We start from the raw sequence: 19,916 nt of genomic DNA, 5'->3' as shown, positions 1-19,916 counted from the left end.
AATAATTTTAGAAAATTTCTATTTTTTTATAGGAGTTTATTATACCAAAATAATAAATTTCAGGATTAACAAGATAAAACATTATATAATAATAATTAACGATATAAATTAAAACTTATATGCAAAATATTGTAAAATGAAGGTAGAATAAAAAAATATTTTTTAAAAAATTGCCAGAATTTTCTCTATATGCAAAATCTCGAGTCTTAGGTTTTATTTTTTCTGGTAGTCGTGATTTAGCTTTTTATAAAAAGCGCCTAAATTGAAGTTGTTGAAACCATATGCTAATAAATTTTGGGACATTTTGAAAAATTATACATTTTATAGTTATTTATAGTGCTGTAAACGTTACTACAAAAAAGAAACGCGTTACAGTTACTCGTTTTTTTAAAAAGGAACGCGCGTTACTGACTATTATAAAAAGTAAAATTTTACTCGTTACTTAAAGAATTAAATATTATATACAAAAAAATTTATTTTTAACCACTAATTTCACCCCCGTCGAGGTGCGCAAAAGTATCCTTTCCTTTCATCACGACTCCTCGCCCGTGTATGATGGGCTTCGCCCCATCTTCCTCCAGGACCTTACATCCCCCCTCATAGTCAGCCAGGTCCCTATTTTACAGAATCTAACAACATTCTGCAACAAAATTGCACATGGACCTGTTCCCGAATCCATCAGGCCACTCCTGTTCGGCGCTAAATTAATCGCATTCGAAAAGCCGAACAAGGACATCCGGCCGATAGCAATCGGGACCGTATTCCGTCACCTCGTTGCTAAACTCATAGCTTCCAAAATTAAGGACAACGCAGCCTTAATTTTAGCACCCCATCAACTCGGTATTGGCATCCAGGGAGGTTGCGAAATAGCCACACACGCTACTCGCATCCATCTCCAAACCAACCCTAGTGACGAAATCCTCGTCAAAATTGATTTTTCTAACGCCTTCAACTCCATTCGCCGTTCCCACTTTCTTCCACAAATATACCACTCATTTCCCACCTTCTCCCAATTTTTCCACTCCTGCTATTCCAAGCCATCTCATCTCCAATTCAACAACTACTTACTTTCATCATCTGAAGGGATCCAGCAAGGCGATCCTCTAGGCTCGATACTTTTCTTCATTGGAATCAACGAAATGGTCAAAAACATTTCTACCAACTGCAATCTTCCACTCCACACTTGGTACATCGACGACGGAATGTTCTGCGGCTCCCCTCACGAGGTCGCCAAGGCCCTCGCCATCATTAATACACATTCCGCCGCAATTGGACTTTCACTTAACGAACAAAAAACCGAGATCTGTCCACTTCATTGTTCCATCCCATTCACCCATAACTTCCTTACAACCGAGCTATCATCCCTCACTCATCTCGGCTCACCTGTCGGTGGCTTGCAATCCATTAATCACTTCTTCTCTAACGCATCATCTAGCTTACTTCATTTCAAAAACATCTCTAAATTTCTCCCTCGCCATCAAGCTTTTTTTCTCCTCAAAAACTTTTACTACATTCCTAAAATTCTTTACGCTCTTCGATCCACCTCAATCTTTAAATTTCCCGACTCACTAAAATCATTTGAAACTTCCGTCAAATCTCTTGCCGAAGAGATCCTTAATCTTCGCTTCAACCATAATTCATGGCTACAAGCATCACTTCCATGCAAGCTCGGGGGCATCGGCTTACGCTCACCTTTAACTCTTTCCATCAGTGGATTCATCGCCTCCCGCCTCTCATCTGACTCACACATTAGCCAGCTTTCTCACTTTCCTGACCCATTATTAGCTGAAGCCCAGACCATTTGGGACAATTCCGTTGTCCCAAACACTCCTCGACCCTCCTCCTGTTTACAGAGAGACTGGGATACTCCACTCAACGAAGGCTCCGTCGCTTACCTAAAATCGAGCCTTCATGACGACGATCTCACAGTCTTTCACCAATTAAACCAAGGATCGGGTTACGAGTTTCTGGAAACTATACCCTCCAACAACCTCGACTTATTGCTGACCGCTGACGAGCTAAGATTTGCCATTGGATTACGGCTCAATTGCGAAATTGTTCTACCATACCAATGCAAACACTGCGAAACCAGCGTCGATCGCAAGGGCAGACATTGCCGCTATTGCCGAGGCCGTTTTCCACGGCACACCAATTGCAATGACATCATATTGCGCGCTCTCAAATCCGCAGGCATTCCATCAAGACTTGAACCGACCGGCATTTTTAGATCCGACGGAAAACGTCCTGATGGAATGTCCTTGATTCCTTGGTCAAGGGGCCAGCTACTAGTCTGGGACTTCACCTGCATAGACCCAAATGCACCATCCAACCACAACGTCGATGCCCTCGCTCTAGCAGAAACTCGTAAAACTATCAAATATAGTTCCATAGACCCCTCTTTCTTATTCATACCTATCGCCTGCTCTACTCTTACCACCTTCGGTAGCAAAGCTCTAAGTTTTTTAAAGAATTAGGCAAACGGATTCGGGAAAAAACCGATCAGCCTAAAGAGTCCCTTTTCTTACGACAAAGACTTGCTACCGCCATCATTCGCTCTAACTACCTAAGTTTCATCTCTTCCATTGAATAATCTCCTATGTCTATGCTCTCTCTCTCCCTTCTCTTTCCTAGTTTCCATCCTTTTATCCCTTACCCTCTTTCGCAAATTATATTTTTATATTTTTTTTACCTTTATTAATTTTACCATATAAAAAAATTTATTATTTACTATAAACTTTTGATAACATATTATATCAGCAACTATTGAAATAAAGAGAGAATTTACCATTAAAAAAAAAGAATAGAAATAAAACTATACAAAAGAATATATAATATATTTTTTCCCGTAAATTATATTTCTACAATTTTTCACCTTTATTTATTTTACCTTTTTAAAAAATTAATTATTTGCTAATATATTTTGACATCATATCATATCAGTAAATATTCAAATAAAGTATCCCATGACCGGAAAAAGATCTTTTTATAAAAAAAATTCATATATATAATTATACAAAAATAATATATTATATAAGATAACGTCTTTTTGTAACAATTTTTTTTTATTTTTAGCTACAATTAATTTTCAAAATTTTGATTAGATGAAGAGCGCTTAGTGCTCAACACAGCTTTCGCCGTGCTAAACATACGTTCAATTGGCGCAGAGGATGGGAGAGTTGTATTATATTTAATAAATAAAAATTTTAATTCGGGGAATTTATTAAAAATATTTAAAGAATTATCTTTATTTTGAAAGAAGCTTAATTGATCATCTTCACAAGGATCTTCATTCATTTCCTCATCAATCTATCTTTATCAAAAAATATTCTGGTATGTATGTTGGATAAAGGAATTACGTCTGCTCTTCTTTATAAAAATCTTTTCTCAAACTGGAAATAAGTTCTAGCATTCTTCCTTTGTTGACCTCTAATTTGATCAAGGGCCAATCCAATTTAAATAGCGGGTGAATTATTGCTGATGGTATATATTCAACTTTATAGATGTGTTTAAGTCTATTGAAAATAAAAGATAATCAAAATATAAATTGTACTGTACTAAGCCTTTCAGGATTGAATTTATAAGCGGCTACAAAACTTGAAATGATTTAAGGCCATTTTTTAAGCTTTAATATTATAATAGTTTTCGTGGGAGTGAGATATCCCAAATACATTTTTTCTTCGCTCTCTAAAATTGAAAGAGCCGTAGCAATCGGTTCCATAACTTATAAAATCATATATTACATATCATATTTCTTAATTAACAGCCATACAATATTCACCGAATGACTTGTCGTTATCTGAAAATCTCTGTGATTCAAATTTATCACAAGATTCGTCTTTTTGGCAATGACTATCTATTAATTTTACGTAATTATAAAACGAGTTCCATCTTGTTATAACCGGTTTAATCAGATATCTTCCCATGTTTTCCTTAAAAATGGCTATTGCCCATGTTTACCACAATAGCTTACACTTAGATAATGTAATTTTTGAAATGGTTTTTAAATGGATATCGTTACCTGTTTTTTCAATGCACTTGCAATTAGATTTAAAGTGTGTGCTGAACAGTGCTTAGGTAAGTATACAATACTATCATTAGTATTTTGATTTTCAAATAGATCAAATAATGGCAGAGAAACCATTTCATCATCCAATTCCACTCCTTGTTCATATACTATAATAAATTTATAATAAATATATTATAATTTTTTTACTTGAAAGCTTTTATATAATTTCTAACATTGTCGGTAATAAATTTTATCACTTTATATCTCATGTGTTGTAAAAATTGTAAAGATTATTTTTGCTAGATAATAAAATCTGTGTTTTTGGGTTAGTTTAGCCTTTTACAACCTAAACAGGCTGAAATCCTCTCAAGAGTGTCTAAAAGAACTTTTTTAAAAGACAATATTATTTATCTATAAAATATATATTTTATATGCCGATGATAAGCTGACCAAGAATCCACAGTTGTATAGACAATTTTTGACACAATAAATCCACTAATTTCTTTGCCATGGTATCTGCCTTTTTAATTTTAAATATAGGGGTAGGCCTAGACACCACATTTTTAGTTGGCTGCAAGTTTTTGATAATATTAAATAAATGCAGTGTTTTCTACAATTGAAAATGATTATAATTCTTCAATTACAAAATTAATTCATCAACAGCTGATTGCGCTATTTTTGTCTTTGATGTATATAGATTCTGCATCTTATAATTTATTAATTAAAATATTATTAATTACTGAATTTTTTATCAAAAATAACTTCGCTTTTTCAATAATTGAAAATAAATATTTTAAAAATTTAATTGTATTTTTTTAATCCCTCACTAAGAATATTGTCAAGGAAAACATTAAAAATTGAAATTATGATTGTCAAAGATAATTTTTTAATTTCTTATCTTTTCAGAATTATCCTTTAAAAAGGAATCAGAAAAAATATCTATGTTCAGTTCTCTAAAACAATATTGCTTCATAGTTTTATTCCATATATATATTTGTTTAAAAATACATATCTATTTAAACAACTTTTAAAATCACTATTTTATTCTTTAAATTTATTAACAATTAGAAGTTAAACCAATTTCAATACTAAAACAGGAAATAGAAGATATTTTAAACCCAATATAATATTTGTTAATATTGGGGTTTTAATGTAAGTTCCCAGCCCTATACTATAGTATATTTTATTGCTTATATTTTAATTTCATGATTAAGCTTCTCAAAATATTATGAAAGAATACTTCTTTTAATGGTTATTTTATAATACCCATGATTTAATATTCTATTATTAAAGTAATGTGTAAAATAATTATATATTAATTCAAACTGCTGGACATTGAGGTTGAAATATTTGCATTGTAACATAATTTAAATTTACAAAGTGAAGACTTTGTACCATAAATTTTCTCTATTGGTGTAAAATATGTTTCAAATTGGGGCCATGGAAGGGTTAAATCATCTTTATCTGAAGAAGTAAGTACTATTGATATAATATTCTTAAAATAAATTATAAAATATAATAATAATATTATTATTAACATTACTTTGAATTTTGATTGAATATTAATTAGATTAACATTAACTGAAAATTTAACAACGAGTATTTAAAATAAAAATGAAGGAATGGTGGTTGATATGAATTAAAAAACTTACAATAAAATATGTTTTTCTTTTTTTAATATTTTTTAAAAAATAATTTAAAACGTTTTGCGTTACCGTTACTCAAAAAAAAGAAACGCGTTACCGTTATTCGTTACCTCTAGAAGAAGGTAACGAATTGCGTTCCTTTTCTTCAAGTTACTTTACAGCACTAGTTATTTATATTTTCATATCGAAAATCTACATATAAATATAATTAATTTTAAAAATAAATATATAATGGAGGGAAGACTGTATTTACTAGGCCTATTCAAAAATAATTCGAATTACGAATACGAATAATAAATTATTTGTTTTATCTGAATACGAATAATCATTTATTCGATTCGAATAAAACGAATTATTCGAATAAAACGAATTATTCGTAATATTTAATAAATTGTTTAATAAATCTAACATTTGTCATTTCTATTTGTTGACCTGCCAATCTGACAGGTGATGTGTTTGTGTTTATAAAGATTCTAGCACAAATTTAAAAATTTCTGAAGTGAAAATTTAAATTTTTATTTGCCATTTTTGAATCTCACGAAAAGTTTATTTTTTGAATCTCATAATAAATTATATTAAAAATTAAACAAACTAGAGGTATATAAAAATATATTACATCTCTAACAATAATTATTGTTAGCTAACCTAATTATTTTAAAGGAGAATGCTTCTGATGAAATTATGCTTGATGTTGTATACCTTTTAAAATTATAAATTCAAATGATTTTAAAAATTTTATAAGTGATCTTGATTGTTCTGTAAAATCATTATGCTCCAATACTTTTAAATTGCACATGTATAATATATTTGCAGATAAAGAACAGCTGGTAAAGGAAAAATATATAAAAATAAAAGTCAGTTTAATTTTTCATCTGACATTTGGACTAACAACACAGGTTCCTTTTTTAAGGCTAACAGCCCATTTTATTGATGGTAATTTTAAAATAAATAACATAATTTTGGATGTCAGTCCAATAAATGAAACACATTCAGGTCAAAATATATTTAAAGCCTTTGTTAAAATAATAAAATTTATAATTTAGAGAATAAAAATTTTTATATAACTTTTAGATAATGCAACTAATAATAAGACATTTATTGATACATTTTCTTTAAAATATCCATTAATAAAAATAGGGCACATCCGATGCTTTGCCCATGTAATTAATTTAATATCCAAAGAAATTTAAAAATTTTTAGATCCTTCAATTCTAAAACTAAGAAACATTATTAGAATGATTCGTATGTGGTGGAATGCAAATGCATATCGGATCCCCATGCTCTCGAAAATGGCAAGGGATTATCTATCTATACAAGGAACATCAACTGCTTGTGAAAGGCTTTTCTCAGTTGGAACTAATTTATTGTCAAAAAACCGCATGTCATATAAGGAAGAAAATAAAAGAAAAACTCTTTGCCTTAAAAATTGGCTTAAATTATAAAATAAATTAATAATATACATTTTAATTTTGTTTATAATTTGATTATATATTATTTATTATCAGATTATTGATTACATATTATAATTTTTTCTGTTTAAAATCAAATTTGTAATAAAAAAATTTGTCAATATATTTGAGTATGATTTATTTTATTAAAAAAATTAATTCGAATACAAATAGTAGATTTTATTATTCGTACGAATTAATGCACTATTCGATTCGAATTCGTTTTTGAATAGGCCTAGTATTTACTAACAAATCAATTAAAATACTGGGAATATTTTTACTGGTAAATCTATTAACATACTGTAGAAAATTTTATACTGAACCCTAAGATATTATTATTTATACTGGTTAAATTAATATACTGACAATTTTGCTAGTATATTGAGAAAGTATTTTAAAAAATACTGGTAATTTCTAATAAAATAATGGAAAAACAAATATTCAGTTTTTATAAAGTAACTTGTAAGAAAAATTATATATTAAAATAGAAAAAAAGGGACGAAGGAAAGTTTATCGAATTACCAAACGCTATTATGGGGAAAGTTGTTACAAGATTCCCGCCTGAGGCTAGCGGGTATGTCTTTATAGCATTTAAATAATATATTTTTTTCAGATCAATAAAATAACTTTTATTAAAGATGAAATAATTTCATGATCTTCAAAGTTCGGGTCTTATAGATCTTTGGATGTCAGCCCGAAACCTAGTCATGTAAATTTTAAAAAATCGGGCCTAACTTGGGTTTAAAAAATAAAATGTTTTCGCATTTTTTAGTCAAATAAAATGATAGTTGAAATTTCTCTGGGATTTGGACAATAAATAAATTTATATTTTTTGATTAAAATTTTTTTCCCGAGCTCGTACCTAAAAATGAATAAAAATTTTAGGCCAGGCTAGGACTTAGAAATTAAAAATAAATAAATATTTAGAGCTCTATAGTCCTATATTTTTATTACAAAAACCGAACATGTCTATTGGACTCCTTTAGGGTAGTATGATTTAGAACCGGATAGGATCTGTTTCATCCTTTTTTTGCTGATATTTTGTTTACCAATTAACGTCATAATAGTTCACCAAAAAATTTGTTTAATAAAATTAAAATTTAAAATAAGTGGGCATTAAACTACGTCGACAAATTTAATGCGATAAATTCTAATTTACCTTAGTAGCGAAAAAAAAATTGAGCGAAAAAAAAATTTCCCTTTTTTTATTAAAAAATATTTTCTAAATTTAATAGTCTCTTGGTCTTGATCTTCATAAAATTAATATCAAAAAGAATGGCATGAAATTAATGCAAAAAGTAGGATAAATAATTAATTGGGCATTGGTTAAAACATTTTGCTTTAAAATTAATATTAATGAATATTTTTTAATATATTTTAATCTTATATTAAAAAAATAAAATCATATATTTAAAAAATTTGTTGATTTACTTTACAAGTAAGTTTTAATACAAAAAATTGGTGTTTCGGCATTTTTGTCACAACCGGATTTTTAAGACTTGTCGATGGGTCCGACAAAGACCGGATACTTACTATCACTAAAATAGTTAATTAAAATTTTTTTATATTTAATCGTTTTCATGAGAATTAATCACCAGATTCATATTGAAGTTTATGATTTATTTTTAATGCACTAATTATTCTTAACTTCTTGGAGATATTTACACATTGGCCATGCTAAAGCAGCATTATTAAACCAATATTATCAACAAACATTTGACGGAAAACTAATAATGAGGTTTGACGACACAAATCCCGCTAAGGAAACAGAGGAATTTGAAGAGGTATATTTTAATAGTAGATAATTATGCAAATTATTTTTATGAATTATAAATCCTCAAAAATTAATCGATTTGAATAATTACGATATTTTTACTAATAATTCAGATAGAATACTAGTTAAACCTAACGAATAACGGACCTATTATAATTTAACTATCAGAAATTGTTATATTTAAATTTTATTTTCCAAAAATTATTATATTTAGGAAATTTTAAAAGATGTTGAATTGTTGCATATCAAGCCGGATAAATTTAGTCACACGTCCGATCATTTTGAAACTCTCTTAAAATTTAGCGAGCTTTTATTAAAATCGGGATATTTTTATGTTGATGACACTGACCCTGATACCCTTAAGAAGGAACGCGAGGCTAGAAAGTGTTCTAAAAATCGTGATAATAGTGAGTGAACAATAATTATAAATGGTTTATATACAATTTTGTTTCATTTGGTTAACCCCAGAATGGAAACCGGAGATCGCCATGCTATTTGGGTCGCTAAATTTTGGTTTTTTATATTGATTTTCTTTTTTTGGTAATTTTGATTGATATGATATCCCTTTTTCTTTTTTTAGGACTTAGGTAAATTGGGGTTGTTTTTAATAGAGAACCACCGAATTTTTCGCCTTGTCCACCAAAATCTTAGCACTTTCTGGTTAACCAGTAGTGGTGTAACAACTAGAACCCTAATTTTTAAATAATTATAATTACGCCCAAAATGTCTTAAATTCTGCACTCCCTCAACATAATTTCATAAATCGTATTTGGTTTTGAATAACATACTCACCCCTGGTGGATATTAAAAGCTCACAGAAATAAAAGTTGATTTCTAGCAGTTTTCAAATATTGATAAGGCGAATTTGTTGTTCTAATTTTAGACTTATTGTTAACACAAATCATTTTATGTATGACTATCAGAGTTTTAAGTCGTACTTTTAAAAATAGGGCGCTATCATTGCCTATCAAAAAAGGTAGCCAGTTATTAGATACTATTTTTAAATATATTATAACGTATTATCTTGGCATTGCATATAAAATGTCTTTTATTTATGCTATCATTATTTATATTTACAACCTATATGTGTGCATTATATACATAATAAATGAAAAAATATGACAATTTGAAAACTAATTCAGGGTCTGCAAATATTAATTAAAAAAAGATAAGATCCTAAAAGGAAACCGGCCAAAGGCCTGGGAAAAGAGGTCAAAAGGCATATTACGGGGGAGCCTTCCAAATTTTTCTTTGATTAAGCCCTCTGATATTGTAAAAACTAGATAGCTACTGATTGTGCACTAGTATTGATCATGTAGTTTGATTTAAATTAACCTTTTGGGTGTAGCCACCCTTATACCAAAATTATTAAGATATTTTTTTATCTCTTTGAAATTGTTGGCATGAACATTCTAATAAAAATATAAATACTATTATAATTTAAAAATAGAATTTACCTTTAGATATTTCTTAAACTTAATGGCGATTTCCAGGTTGGCCAGATTTCCTTCTGATTATCTTTTCAATTTTTGACGGTCCTGAGCATCAATATTTGTAAGATTATTTTTCTCATATCCACCGCTATCACATTTATCCACGTCATCTTGGCCCTTCCTATAGGTCTTGTCTTACCTCCATCAAGGCTCATCTCTTAACTCAGTCATCTTTTGTCTAACGTTCCTCAGGCCCAAGCCATCTTAGTCAATTTCTTCGCATTATCACTCCAATCACTTCTATACCCCATTCTTTCTCTCAATTCTTTGCTAGTTTTTCTCACTCTCAGAGATACCCCACACATTCATCTAATCTTCCTAATTTGGTTTCGTGGGTCGCTTTCATTGCCCATGTTGCACCACCATAAAATAAATAACTTCTCACACAGTTTACATAAACTTCCCCTTTAACTTCAGAGAGACTTTTATATTTGTAAGAATAGACAACATCTGAACTAGAGGTCTGCCCAAAAGCCCGCCCACCCAATGTTTAAAAAAATATTTAACCCGCCCGCCCAACCCGCCCATAGTTTTCAAAAAATATATACCCGCCCGCACCGCCCATTTGTCTAAAATTCCGAGTTACAAGCTTTTGGAACAAGAATAGATGAAATAGAAAATGATGACGGTATTTCTATGGAATGGCAGATTAATCATTCCGTACTCAATTCAAAAAAGAGTTTTGCATATATTGCATACGGGACATCCGAGTATTACAACAATGAAATCCATTACGAGACATTATATATGCTGGGAAAAATTAGATAAAAATGCCGAAAAACTAGTAAAGTGTTCTTCACTTAAAAAAACGATTGGTACAATAAAAAAAGAAATATTTATTGATCATAATTAATTATGATTTTCTTTATGTTTTAACAAAAATTTTAAATTTCCTTAACCCGCCCGCCCATTGTTTAAATTTCTTAACCCGCCCACCTGCCCACCCATAGTTTCAAAATTTTTTAACCCGCCCGCCTGCCCATTTTCAAATAATTTTTTACTCGCCGTGGGCGGGCGGGTCGAAACCCCGTTCAATGCAGACCTCTAATCTGAACTTCTTCCATTGTTGTGTGACCCTTGCAAAAACAGCAGAATCTATACCACCATCTGCGTTTAGCATATCTCTTAAATAACAAAACTTATCCACTTTTCCTAGGACTAACCCATTGCCAATATCCAAACCACCATTTTCTACGTTAATTATTTACCCCTTTTATGCACGTTCTACAAATAGCAACATTGGATTTCCTCTTTTCCCGCTACATCTATTATTCACCCATTTCTTGCATCTGGTGCATTGGATTGATTTCATAACAACTTCTTTCCCACATACACCACAAGGCCAGTTGTTGGATTCCTCCATTTTCAGATTATCCCCACCTTGGCTGCATTCATTTAGCCATCTTCCAATTACTAATTTTATCCCGCAATTCTTCCTCAATGTTTGAATTAATACAAAGTCATCTGCATATAATAGCTAGAAGTCCTTCACGCATTTCTCTAGCCACCACATCCATTACTAAGATAAATAATAATGGACCTAGCACGGATCCTTGATGAAGTCCTATCTTCACATTAAAGACTTCACTATCTCCATCATCCGTCCATACCGCAGTTTGGGCTCCCAGATACATTGCCATCACTACCATAACCAAGCATTCTTCTACACCTGATCTTCTCAAGGCCTATCTAACAGTTTATTTTCCTTCGCAAGATACTTCTCCTGTATTTGTCTCACCACAAAGATTGCACCTGCCGTGCCTTTCCCCGATGTAACCAAACTGCATTTCATCAATTTTAATTTGTTCCCTTATCCGCTCCTCTCAAATACTTTCATTGCATGTTCCAAGAGTTTAATAGCTCTGTAAGACCCGCAATCTAAAGGATCACTTTTCCCTTTGTACACTAGTATAATTATATTTTTTTGCAGTTCCTTGTGAAGAGTTTATTCTGTGACAATTTGATTGGCTCAATTCATTAACCTTTCAATCCCTAAATCATCAGAACTTTTAAGCCACTCTCGTTAAACCCGCTGCCTTCCCTTTTTTCATCTTTTTCACTGCTCTCTTGCCAAATTTACACCCTGGACCTTCTACCTTTGCACAACTAACATCATTATCCAATTTTCGTTCAAAAGTCCTTCCAGGTGTTTTTACTATCAATCACCATTTTTCCTTCCATATTTTTCAAACATTTAACACCTACCACATCCTGCTTGCCATTCGAATCACATTTCCCATTCCTTCCGCACATTCCATTTCTTTGGCAAACTCCTGCCCTTTTTATTCTTGCGCTTTCGCTATTAATTTCTTAGCTTTTCTTTTCTCCACCTTGTAAATATCGTTATCACAGTTTTCTTTACTATTATACCATAATTGAAGCACCTTCGTTTCTCGTCCAAAGCTTTAGCTACCTCCGGATTCCACCATCATCTCTCCTTATGTCTAGGCGGCTCTTTTGTCCATCAACATACGTCCTCAGTTGTCCTCACCCAGGTTTTCTTCATAGTTTTCCACTTGTCATTTACCCCAGATGCTTGTGCCACCTCCACCTCTCTTATCGCCCATATCATATTGAATTGAAGTATAGCACTCTCCTTTTACAATTTCCAAACCTCCAGCCTTGGCACAAATTTTCTTTTAGTGATCCTGGTGCCTTTAAAAATGATATCTCCTATAACTAGACGGTGCTGATCAATACTAATCTCTTCCGGTATCACTTTCACATTTTTTACTATGCTCCTATCACATCTCCTTACTAACAAATAATCTACTACCCGACTTGTAAGTCACCAGCGTCTGATTCTTCTCAAAATTGGATGCCTTTAAAAATGATATCTCCTATAACTAGACGGTGCTGATCAATACTAATCTCTTCCGGTATCACTTTCACATTTTTTACTATGCTCCTATCACATCTCCTTACTAACAAATAATCTACTACCCGACTTGTAAGTCACCAGCGTCTGATTCTTCTCAAAATTGGATTACATGTCCATAGCATCACCAAAATCCAAAATTATCTCCTTTTCCGGATTTCTCATGCCGTAACTAAATTCTCTACGTACTCTCTCATAACCATCACTACTCGCTCCCACATGTCCATTCAGATCACCAGCCAGAATAATCTCCTCTTCATTTGCCAGGCTCGATGTCACACCCAATAGACTGTCCCAAAATGTATCTCTCTTCTTCACTTCTTCTAACCTGAGGAACATATGCCTAATTAATATTGTATAGCTTTCTATCAAAAATCATCTTGTTTATCATTATCTAATTATCTAGCTTTCATACTTCTATTATTTTATCAACCCATTTTTCTGCAACCAAAACCCCAATGCCAGCATTACCATCATTACTTCCTAGCCAGAAAAATTTGTACTTTTCACTTATCCTGCCAATCGTTATTGTGCCATTCCCTCCATCTGGTCTCTTGTATGCAACGCACATCTATATGCCTTCTATGCATACATCGACCACTTCTCCCGCTCTTACCATCATACTCAACATTCCACGTCTCAACCCTTACTCTATCCCCTGTAAACTGGTTTCTCCACTTATTATCAGGTCGTTTATGGCCGTCATATGTTTCATTTTCACTAATCATGGTTCCACCAGTTTTCCCATCCTTCTTTTTGTCGAAGGCAGAAGGAGGTCCACGGGGTACTTTGGGCTGTACCCCGCCCATGCTTTGTTGTAATCATTAGAAAATTTTGTAGCAAGGTTTTTACAATCGGATGCCCTTCCTGATATCAACCTCTTTGGTTTTTACAGCCCGTCGAGGAGAGGGTGATCCTATTCTAGACCCAGACCACAGAGAACGTTTTAAACCTTCATTAGCCGCCAAAAGACGTTGCCACTCCCCCACTACGATTAGGCTGAAGGTAGGATTTTGGAGAGAACTGCTAGATTTAATGGAAATATAATTTTATTACATTTTAAACATAAAAATTTGTAGCCAACTTTTTTTTCCCGCCAATTTGAAAATATTTTTCAAATTTTGGAAAAGGAAAATTGGTGCTATTGTTATCAACAGAGTTGTTAAAGTAGCGCGCTATCTTTTTTGGTAGCAATAGCTAATAGCCGCTACTTTTTTTAAAATTATTTAATTTTTTAGCGCGCTACTTTTAAAAAATATAATGAATGTAAGTATAAACTTGAAAATTTAAATATAATATCATAATTAATTATAATTTTTATAATTTATTATTTAATTTTGAAATTTAAATATATTTTCAATTTTTAATTTATATTTTCAATCTGTGTTAATAATCTAAAATGGAATCGCCCATGGATATCCAAATCCTTGAAAGTGATTCAGACATGGAAGATTCAATGGAAGAAAATGTACTTAATAGCTCTAATAACGATTTCTTATTCCCTAAATTTGAAAATTTTTTTAAAATAAATATTAAAACAAAATCTGGATTCAAATTCCTGTGCTTAAAATGTAAAAAAAATATATCATCAAATCAATCGAGTAGCTATAACCTGAAGAAACACCTAAAGGTAAATTGTTATTTTTACATTATAATATTATTTATTTTATTAGACTGTTCACGCCAATTGCTATAAGGAAATAGAGAAACATATAAAAAATTTTGGTATAAGAGAATCTTCATTCAAAAAGACAAATACTATCCAAACCAAATTAACTGATAATAAACATGCCAATATTTCACAAAAATTGGCTGATAAAGTAATTGTTGATTTTATTATTGACACAGTTCAGCCATTGTCCTTGGTTGATAATCCATCATTTACTATGATGATTAAAACTTTATCCCCTGGCACAATAGTTTTATGTCGCCAGACACTTATGAATAAAATAGCCGACAACTTCAAAGTGATGAAAGATGCTCTAATAGTAGAGTTATCAGATATATCTTATGTATGTACACCGGCAGATAGTTGGACACATAACAGAAGGTAAAAACTTATTTATATTTATAAATTGATCTGATTAAATATTTTTAGAGCTTCCTTGCCCTCAAGTGCTTGTGTCGAGAGATTATTTAGCAAAGCTTATACTTTCTGATCGTCGCTCTAGACTTGGGGATGATAATATTGAAATGATATTATTATTAAAATGCAACAAATTAAAATAAATATTTATTTATATTGCTTATTTTTTTTATAATTTAAACTAACTATATTTTTATATTTATAAATGTTGATTTTTATATATTATTTATTATACATTTATATTATAAGCAAAAAAAAAAATTTGTTTCATTTGTTTCTAAAATTTTTTTTATAAAAGTAGCTTAAAAGTAGCTAAAGTTACTTTTGAAAAAAAGTAGCTAATAGCGCGCTACTTTTTTTTACAAATAGCGAAAGCGGTAGGGCGCTACTTTTTTTGACAAATAGCTATAGCGGTAGCGCGCTACTTTTAAAAATAGCGTTTAACAACTATCAAGAATATTATTTTCCTCCATTGTAACTTCCACTTCGTTATATTATCAGCGTCTAATTACACGCACTTACATCGATATCCATTTGTATAAAAATTTTAATTAATTATACGGTTTAGGTTTTATTATACAAATTTTGAAATTATTATTTCAAAATAAAATATAGATTTTAATTGAAATTATTTTTTTTCGTGTTTATAGTTATATTCATTATATTTATTTAAAGTAGCAGGCTACTTGATTATTTAAAAAAAAAGTAGCGCGCTAATACAAACTTTGAAATTATTATTTCAAAATAAAATATAAAAATTATAATTTTTAATTGTAATAATTTTTTTTCGTGTTTATATTTATATTCATTATATTTATTTAAAGTAGCAGGCTAATTGATTACTTTAAAAAAAGTAGCACACTAATTTAACCACTGAACTCTATAAACGATATTTTCAATCAATAAGGCATTGAAAAGAATCTGAAAATGTGGGAAGAAATGAAGAAAGGAACAATTTATGGGCAAACTTGTTGTGTTAGAGCAAAAATTGAGATGGATTCTAATAATGGCTGTATGCGAGACCCTACTATGTACAGATGCAAAAATGAAAATCACATTCGAACATGCGATAGATACAAGTTAATTATTTCTTTATCGTGAATTTTGGTTCACTTAAGCACCATTCTAAATAAAAGGATCATTAATATAATAATTTAACAAACCCATTAATTAACTTTTTATAGTAAAAAATCAGGGATACAAATCTGAACAACCTTTAAACAGGGATTTTTTATCGAACCGAACTTGAACCTTTTAAGGATTTTATTCCGAACATCAATCTAACTGTTGTAAATGATTGTGAACCGGTTGAGCCCCATGATTTTATTTTTATGAAATAATTAGTATTACTAGTATATTGCTAAAATTCTAATATATACTAATTGTTTTAAGAATTATTATCAATTAATTTTCATTGATAATTAACAGTCACAATTTTTATATATTTTTATTTATTGCTATTTTACTATATTTTTTAAATATTTTAACTCAATCTTTTTATATTAATTTTAAATGCTTATTAATGCCTAGATAAATTAAATTCAATATATAAATTATTTGCTTATAGTAATGTAAATAATACATCAAAATTTCAAGCTGAAGATTGTGATACTATTAAAATATGGTATAACAGATATAAATTGTTATAAGAGTGGGTGACTAGTGAAAATATATCAACATCAATGAATAGGTCTTCGTCTGAAGACGATTTCTTAATAAACAAAACTATTATAGCTATCAGAGACTATATGGATTATAATCAGAGTAGATTCCCCGAATTATATAAATCTAATGTTATACAGTCTTCTACTCAAGTTAGCTTGGAGGGATGTTTTACAACAATAAAATTTATATTTTCTTTATATCTAGATATAATTTGATTGACTAGAAAAATAATTTTTTAATTGTACAGCTCAATATTATTTTTTTAAGTAAATAATGTTCAATATTGCAGTTAATAAATGATGATTATTTGTTTTAATTTATAAGTTAGTAATTATTTATAATGTGTAATTTATAATATTGTTTTTTTAATAATGAGATAAAATTTTAAAAAATGTGCAATTCGAATATAAGTTTGTATACCAAAGAGTTCGAATCGATCTAATATTAATTTTTATAAATAAGGATCCTGAACCTTTATGTTTGTCTGAAGCCGAATCGTATTGGTTTCAATTTAGATCCCTGAAAAAATGCTTTATTTTTTAAAATTTTAATCTAAAGAACCCTGTAAAAATAAGTTGTTTAAAAAATAGTTACAAATACTATATCAGAACCATTAAAAAACAACCGTTTCGAATATGTTACCCTGACTATTTATGGGTTTTGTAATATATAGAAGTTATATTGTTAATAAATTTTTTTAAATGAAGAGTTTACCCTACATATGATTTTGCGTGTCCCATAGTTGATAGCATAGAAGGGGTTACTCATGCTTTGAGAACCACTGAATATCATGACAGGTAATTATTTAAAAATATATTTAAAAAATATATATTATATTTTATTGGAAAAAAAATCCATTTTTTATTATGTTAATTAGAGATGATCAATATTACTGGATATACGATACCATAGTTACGGTTTGCAACTCTGCACCTGACCCTCTTATTAATCCCCATTCCTTACAACTACCTAATAGACCCAATATTATGGAATATTCCCGACTCAATATGATGCATACCGTTTTGTCTAAAAGAAAATTGAATTGGCTTCTTAATGAGCTGGGGGTGGTTCAGGGTTGGGATGACCCTCGGTTTCCTACTCTCAGAGGCATTTTAAGGAGAGGACTAACTATAGAGGGACTCAAGAATTTTATTTTGGCTCAGGTTTCTTTTACATTTATTTTCCCTTTGTTGGCTATCTATCACTTAGCAAGATTTTGCCATTACCATCAAATGCATGCCATTGATACGATTCACTGAATCGTTCTTTTTAGTTTAGTATATAATGAAGATTCATAGGCTCGTCTGATATAATTTTTTTATATATTTTTTAACATTAACATTACTCCCGATTATAATTAGAACAATGATCATTGGAGTCAATGAAAGAAGTTACAAAATAAGAAATCTAGTTTTTGCTAATTAGGAGTCAATGAAAGAAGTTACAAAATAAGAAATCTTTTGCTAATAAAATTTTTTTACTACCAGCCTCACACCAACCTTAATATTGATCACTTCTAAAGAGTTAGCCCTCCCCACCCCCAATTAATATTTAAAGGATTTTCTAAGTCGATTAGAAAACTCATCTAAAAAATTACTTCCTGCAACTTGGTCATAATTAACCACTCATATTTGGCCACTTTAGAAAGTTTATATCATATTTCATCCTTCATACAAGTAAGTTATTAATTTAAAAAAATCAACATTCTAATTTGCATCACGAATCTATAGGGTTCATCTAAATCGGTTGTCAATATGGATTGGGACAAAATTTGGAGTTTTAACAAAAAAGTCATAGAACCATCGGCACACCGTTACGTTGCCTTAGATAGAGAGAATATTATTAAAGTTGTAATTCAGGGGCTTCAAGAATCTGTTAGAGACATCCCGCTTCATCCCAAGGTTCGTAATAAATATTAAATTTTATTTAGTGAAATGACCTATATCACATAACTTAAAAATACAATGTCCTAACTGAGTCTTATTTATTCTATGAAGGAGGGAGGATAAGAAGTTAGTGTTAAAGACAACAACATGGTCACAACATATAATAATTTACTATAAACTCCCAAATTTTATTAAAATATATATACAATCATTTCCTGATATAAATAAACCGTTACCCATATCTCTAACCTTTTGATACTGCCCTCTTTCCTAATTTGACCCTATAGATGATCAAACGTCCGGACGGGGTGCAATCCCGTTCAAAATTAGCGTCCTTGAGGTGTATCCCGCCCAAGATTAGCGTCTTTGAGACGTATCCCGTTTTTCAAATAAGACCGAAAAGTTGGCAAGATTTTATTAAATTCTTAGAAAATAAAAATACTACCTAACATCTCTTGAGAATAAGTATTATTTATTCATATATTTTTCATCATATCTTAGCAAACGACTTATTTAAAATTGGGACAAGTTCAACCATAAAGTAAATTCAAATGATACTCTCTAATTATTATTACGAAATTTAACATTATGCCCTTTTTTTCTTACATATAATAAAACTTTATATATATTTTTGAAAAATTAGTATTAATATAATAATAAAATATATTATGATTTTAAAAAATTATATTTTCTATTAAAAAATTAATGGGACGGAAAAATTAGGACTGGGACGGACGTGGATTCGTCTTGTCCAAGGTATAATGTCTATGAGACAAGGCCAGTCTTAAATATTAAAAATAAAATGGACATTTTACCATCATCGATAGTAAATGCGTCCAAATAGTTCAGAAAAAATTGTACCAAGCCTCAAATTAAACCCGGTAGCAAATGTGTTTTTAATCGGGATGCATACTTCTGAGCTTCTACATTTCTTTGTATATTTAAAGCATTTAACATCGACTATATTAGTTATATCGATCATAATAAATTTTGGTTCATTCAATATCACATTATTGGCCATTCCATGACAAACG

At 30.4% G+C, this 19,916-nt stretch overlaps 1 protein-coding gene across 5 annotated transcripts in view; it reads left to right on the top strand.

Moving 5' to 3' along the window:
- The window catches only part of LOC135928949 (bifunctional glutamate/proline--tRNA ligase-like), a 94,783-nt gene that overhangs the window by 20,455 nt on the left and 54,412 nt on the right, over positions 1 to 19,916 (top strand). For all 5 annotated transcript variants that reach the window (XM_065465407.1, XM_065465408.1, XM_065465406.1 and 2 more), the window contains 7 exons: positions 7,589 to 7,674; positions 8,758 to 8,884; positions 9,089 to 9,281; positions 16,239 to 16,410; positions 17,704 to 17,793; positions 17,874 to 18,159; positions 18,727 to 18,897. In XM_065465407.1, the coding sequence (XP_065321479.1) occupies positions 7,589 to 7,674; positions 8,758 to 8,884; positions 9,089 to 9,281; positions 16,239 to 16,410; positions 17,704 to 17,793; positions 17,874 to 18,159; positions 18,727 to 18,897 (1,125 nt within the window). The remainder of the gene's footprint in view (positions 1 to 7,588; positions 7,675 to 8,757; positions 8,885 to 9,088; positions 9,282 to 16,238; positions 16,411 to 17,703; positions 17,794 to 17,873; positions 18,160 to 18,726; positions 18,898 to 19,916) is intronic.

Source organism: Gordionus sp. m RMFG-2023, chromosome 4 (genome assembly GCF_954871325.1).
Source record: "Gordionus sp. m RMFG-2023 chromosome 4, tfGorSpeb1-WG-v2, whole genome shotgun sequence".
In the NCBI taxonomy this organism is placed as follows: Eukaryota; Metazoa; Nematomorpha; class Gordioida; order Chordodea; family Parachordodidae; genus Gordionus; species Gordionus sp. m RMFG-2023.
Note: the sequence above shows the minus strand (reverse complement) of the source record. Positions and strands in the feature narration are given on the sequence as shown.